The following is a 5,894-nucleotide window of genomic DNA, read 5'->3' as shown; positions in this document are numbered from 1 at the left end:
TTATCATTATAAGAGCTGTGCCGCACTTTTTTTTTCTTTCTAGAGTTTCTCATAAGGATGAGTTTTACCTAGAAAGGTTTTTAATAAGACAGCATTGCACACAGCTCAATTATCTTTTTAAGTCTTGTTTGTGCATTGTTATTTTGTGATTATGAATTGTGAATCTGTTAAGATACTTCATGCTTGTGAGTTGTGACTTGTGACTGGTCAATGGTCTAGTTGTTAATTGTTATCTTTGAATCCAGTCTAGTTGTGAACTTGTGATTGTGAGTTGTGATTGTGAATCTGTGATATCTTATCCTTTATGTTTTCTGTGAAATTTGATTCTAAATTTAAAAACTGAAGTCAGAGCTGAATTTGCTGGTGTGTTTACAAAATTACGGGCTATGGGCTGGCACGACCCGATATTCTCGTCGGGCTGGTCGGGCTGGCACGGCCCGATATTCTCGCCGGGCTGGCACGACCCAAAAATCAGCCCGTAGACCCGTGCTTGGGCTGAATGCCAGGCACGAGGCCCGTGCTGGCACGGCCCGCAGGCACGACGTACCGTACCGGTCCGAGAAGTTGCGGGCCGGGGCGTGCCGGGCTGGCCCGATGGCCATATATATTCATGAAATGTGAAATGCTTCGCTAGGAGTAGGACCTAAGGCCTTCCGTCTCCGAGGCTTCAACCTGTCAACCAGCAAAAAGAGGAGCTCCACATCGGACAGCATCCAGGCCCCACCGTCCAGTGGGACGTAAGAAAGACACCCGGATCCTGCCCTCTCCTCACCCTCTCCACTTCCGTTTCCGACTCCGATCCAACCCAGCACCGCACCGCGCCGCGCCGCGCCGCGCGAGCACGTCGGGCGCCGGTGCGGCAGGCGAGATCCGAGAGCACTCGTCCCCCGCGCCCCCGCACCCGCATGGCCGCCGCTGGCCGCAGATAGAGAGGCGCAGGCGGGGGCGTGCAGATCCAGATCCGGTGGGCGGCGAGGACGAGATCGCCCCCCACCACCATGGCGGGCGCCGTGTCGGCGCTCTTCCTGCTGGACATCAAGGGCCGCGTCCTCGTCTGGCGCGACTATCGCGGCGATGTCTCCGCGCTCCAGGCCGAGCGCTTCTTTACCAAGCTCCTCGACAAGGAGGTAAGTGGCCGATCGGCCTTCTCACCTTGCCTGTTGTCTGCCCCTGAGATCCGTGCGACCCTGGTGCTGACTTCTCGTGGAATGGGTAGGACGACTCGGAAGTGCACTCGCCTGTGGTCTACGACGACGCCGGCGTCACGTACATGTTCATCCAGCACAACAATGTCTTCATCCTCACAGCCGCTCGCCAGAACTGCAACGCGGCCAGCATCCTCCTCTTCCTCCACCGTGTCGTAGATGTACGTGCCCTCGCCCCCCTGTTTGAAGTGAATCGTTGATGACATTGTACCACTTGTTGTTCATGCGACCTGTGCGTGGGTACAGGTGTTTAAGCACTACTTCGAGGAGCTGGAAGAGGAGTCGCTCAGAGATAACTTTGTCGTTGTGGTAAGCAAATTTCAAGTACTTCTGTTTGATGTGCGGTTACTGGGACTTGACACGATGGAGCGCCCATTTTGTGCTTACAGTATGAGTTGCTTGATGAGATGATGGATTTTGGGTACCCACAATACACCGAGGCGAAGATCTTGAGTGAGTTCATCAAGACAGATGCATACAGGATGGAGGTCACGCAGCGTCCACCCATGGCCGTGACAAATGCTGTGTCATGGAGGAGCGAGGGGATCCGGCACAAGAAGAATGAAGTATGTTGATTTACTATTTACTATCTCTCTTTTTAATGAAGGCAATCATTTCTGTGATGGTACTTGACAAACCACCACACTTTGTATCTACAGGTCTTCTTGGATGTAGTGGAGAGTGTTAACATTCTAGTTAACAGCAATGGGCAGATTGTGAGATCAGATGTGGTTGGGGCACTGAAGATGCGAACATATTTGAGGTGAGTTTGCATTGTCAGCTTTATGACGTCATCTTGCTAAACATTATTAAAGACTTAAAGCAACTTATCATGTGATCACACAACTAAATAAATGTGACTTATAATTTAAGCCCTTGTAGAATACTGTTTCAAACAAGCGATCAATTTATTGTTGATCTAATTTTTTTTTTATAGAAAACAGCTTGCTTTACTATGGGCGAATTTGTTCCTGAGATCTACTGATTTATGCTGGATTGGATAGCACACCATATTACTATGGCCTCTCTTTGTTATGATATAGATTAGTGATCGAAAGATATGAAAATTTTAAATTGAAACTCGAGGATGTTACTAGTTCTGATTCCATTTATTTTTCTTGCTAGCTTATATGCTCAAATCTTTGTTCAGGGTATTTATTTTGTAATTCTTTTTCACTTCTGCTGGTTTTTGTGTTTTCCTTTTTGATGGAACCTGCTTGGAACTTCTATTTTACATGACTTAATTGCTTCATTTTTGTTTCTTTTCTTTTGGAAGCTTGTATATTTTCCTCTCCTTGAAGACTCTCCATCTTTATTTTCCTTGCAAGCTGTTTATAGTTTTGTCATGCTTATGGGGTATAAGTTTATAACCGTACAAGTCTTGAAATAAGTCAGAGAGAACACAATGAATACCCTGGGATTGCCAGTTATGCATATTGTAGGGATGGAATTTTATTAACGCTGTAAATATTTTGATATAATGTTTCATTAGCTAGCAATTGCTTTTGTTAACTTCAAAGTTTACTTAAGCAGAAAATGTCTCCTTCACTGTTATCTTAGATAATACATAATAGATATATATATTGATCTTAGGAGCTATATATTGTATTCCCTTCTGTAAATACTTGTATTGATAACTGGAAATAATATATATTCACAAGCAAGTTAACAAAGGTTGAAATTGAAACCTCAATCAGCAATCACTATCTAACAATAAAACGTCAAAACGAAGGTTTAGATGTCTTTACCAGGGTGAGTATACTACAGGAAGTTGACTAGTTGTGAGGTCAATAATTTATTCATGTATTTTTCCCTAAAAAATATTTTAATGATTTTTTTATATCCAGTATTCAGATAGATGTTTACTTGTCAAACCATGAAGTGAGATAAACTTGAAAGGTGCAAAACACATAGTTTATGCTCGTAATGTTTGTACTGCACCTAATTCTTATTTGCGTGGTACTACCTCCGTCTCCAAAAGAGTGTCATTCTAATTTTTTGAGGAGTCAATGAATCAAGTTGACCAAATATATACAAAAAAATACTAATATTTATTATGTGTAATAAGTATCATTGTTAAATTATGGAATATATTTTCATAATTAATCTATTTGGAGATATAAATGTTGATAATATTTTCTATAAATAGATGTTCATTTGATTTATTTAGTCAGTAGATGTATTTAGTCCAAACCTAGAATGACACTCTTTCAGGGACGGAGGTAGTATTTATTAGTTAATAGATGTTGGTTGTGTTTCTGTCGTACTGAGAATAGCTGGACTGGAGACCCATGGCCTACTTTAAAAACAAGATGTACGCAATGAGAATGTTTTTTTGAATTTCATTTGATGTATTCTTCTTCATGATATTAAAAGTGAACCTGCCGGCTAGGGTTTTTGAACTACTCATTTTATGCAGTCACACTTTAATATTCTTCTCGCATTCAGATATACACATCTGTAGCCCTAACAGTGAGATATTTTGAAACAGTGGAATGCCGGAGTGCAAACTCGGCTTGAATGATAGGGTTCTTTTGGAGGCTCAAGGCAGAGCAACTAAAGGAAAAGCGATAGACCTTGATGATATCAAATTTCATCAGTAAGCAAAAAATATTGCTCTTTTCTTCACCAAATCTGTTGCATCACTAATTCAGCGTGACCATTCTCCCTTCTCTTTTTAGGTGTGTACGTTTGGCTAGATTCGAGAATGATAGAACTATATCGTTCGTACCTCCTGATGGATCTTTTGATCTAATGACATACAGGCTTAGCACTCAGGTTCTCTTCCTGATCAACTGTGGAATGCTTTATAGAAGATATGAAATGTTTTCACTTTATCGTTTTCACATGCATGTCTTTATTTGATGTCCTTTAGGTAAAACCTCTTATCTGGGTCGAAGCACAGATTGAGAAACATTCTCGAAGCCGTATAGAACTCATGGTGAAGGCAAGGAGTCAGTTCAAGGAAAGAAGGTGAGTGCTATTTACAAAAGCAAGATTTGCTTGTCTGACAGGAATGGGCTTTTTTTTTAAAGAATGGGTTTCTTTTTTCCATTTACAGCACAGCAACAAATGTTGAACTTGAAGTGCCTGTTCCTTCAGATGCCACAAACCCAAATATAAGAACTTCAATGGGTTCTGCTGCATATGCTCCTGAGAGAGATGCAATGGTCTGGAAAGTAAAATCATTCCCTGGTGGCAAGGTAATTACTATCCAATTCTAAATTATTCCTTTTCCATGTTCATTGCTACTTTGATGTGTGCTAATGTGCTGAAGCAATCCATCCTATAGGAATACATGTGCAGAGCAGAATTTAGTCTTCCTAGCATAACAGCGGAAGAAGGGGCCCCAGAAAAGAAGGCGCCGATACGAGTGAAATTTGAGATACCATATTTCACCGTATCAGGTATTCAGGTAATAGGTTGCTGTTTGAATATATTTGTCTATTTTTCTACTTGCTCCGTTCCAAATTATAAGACGTTTTGGCTTTTATAGACATAGTGTACATCTAAGTTCATAGCAAAAGCTATGTATCTAGAAAATCCAAAACGTCTTATAATTTGGAATGGAGGGAGTAGCATTCTATCTATTCTATCTTATCTGGAATCTTCAGCCACTGAATGGTGTGCTATATTGTATATTGTGCAGGTCCGTTATCTGAAGATAATTGAAAAGAGTGGTTACCAGGCACTCCCCTGGGTTAGATATATCACAATGGCTGGCGAATATGAGCTGAGACTTATATGAATTTTCTCTTTTCTGGCTGCTGGAAGACATTTATGAAGCTGCAAGATACATATTTGCTCTCGAGACAGCAACCGGTTGGCATTTGGATGTTAGCCTGGAAGTCTTCTGCCGACCATACAAGGTTTTCCCCCCTGGGGCTTGTTCATCTTGTTAGGCTCACCTTACCTTGGTTATTCTAAGTTACCCATCAAGTATAGTTTTGGAAAAAAAGGATAATTTTAATTTTCAGTTCACTTGTATTATTATTGATTTATTTTTGTGGGTACCAAACTTGGATTTGTTTCATTCTGTATTACACGGGCTGATTTGAGTTCAACAAAACACTGCCACAACTGGTGATGATTCTGAACTGCAGGTTGAAACAATTTTGCCCTTCTTTACTGTAAATGTCGTTGTCATGTATCCAGGCAAAAGAAAGGGAACCTGCCAAAACTTATTATGACTTCTTTAGTTTCAACTATTTTTGTTTCCATTTCGAGAGGTCAACGACGCTGGTTGAGGTCCCTGTTGTGCCAATTTTTGCGTACTCTAAGAAAGTTCAGTGTGTCACGGTCTCAAAGTTGAGAATCCTTTTTGAGAAGTTACTTGTAATGAACATTAATTTCATTTTGTAAACCTATCGTATACATTGTCCTTTTACGTCTTATTTGGATGTACTCGTATCTCAATTCATGTTCGTTGAAGTGGATTGGGACTATGTTTCATTTCAATTCACTCCAACATCCTAATCCATGTGTGTTGAAGTGAATTGGGATTTCATTTCAATTCACTCCAACGTAAAGAAGTGGATAGAGTGTATCCAAAGCTCTTACCAAAACGTGTCCTGTGATTGGTCCGTCAACGTGTGTTTTTCGAAGTCTACTGGGAGAAGTTATTTCGTTGCAATAGCGAGGAGACGCTACAAAACATTCTCATGCATATTTCCTTTGCGTTTTCTACCC

General features: G+C 41.1%; 1 protein-coding gene across 1 annotated transcript; it reads left to right on the top strand.

Annotated features, from left to right (window-relative positions):
* Window positions 1-667: 667 nt before the first annotated feature.
* Window positions 668-5,468, top strand: LOC136458834 (AP-1 complex subunit mu-2-like). Its single transcript, XM_066458750.1, has 11 exons — window positions 668-1,127; window positions 1,217-1,366; window positions 1,452-1,514; window positions 1,595-1,771; window positions 1,865-1,968; window positions 3,697-3,804; window positions 3,887-3,983; window positions 4,081-4,178; window positions 4,267-4,408; window positions 4,498-4,620; window positions 4,855-5,468. The coding sequence occupies exons 1-11, from the start codon at window positions 999-1,001 to the stop codon at window positions 4,951-4,953; spliced, it is 1,290 nt and encodes a 429-aa protein (XP_066314847.1). The 5' UTR covers window positions 668-998; the 3' UTR covers window positions 4,954-5,468.
* Window positions 5,469-5,894: the final 426 nt, after the last annotated feature.

Source organism: Miscanthus floridulus, chromosome 6, assembly GCF_019320115.1.
Source record: "Miscanthus floridulus cultivar M001 chromosome 6, ASM1932011v1, whole genome shotgun sequence".
Taxonomy (NCBI): Eukaryota; Viridiplantae; Streptophyta; class Magnoliopsida; order Poales; family Poaceae; genus Miscanthus; species Miscanthus floridulus.
Note: the sequence above shows the minus strand (reverse complement) of the source record. Positions and strands in the feature narration are given on the sequence as shown.

Bases quoted from the DNA above. Each gene is read 5' to 3' on its own strand.
- LOC136458834 (XM_066458750.1), top strand. From the start codon at position 999: ATGGCGGGCGCCGTGTCGGCGCTCTTCCTGCTGGACATCAAGGGCCGC. The intron at 1,128-1,216 runs GTAAGTGGCCGA...TGGAATGGGTAG, and splicing joins CCAAGCTCCTCGACAAGGAG to GACGACTCGGAAGTGCACTC. The intron at 3,984-4,080 runs GTTCTCTTCCTG...GATGTCCTTTAG, and splicing joins CATACAGGCTTAGCACTCAG to GTAAAACCTCTTATCTGGGT.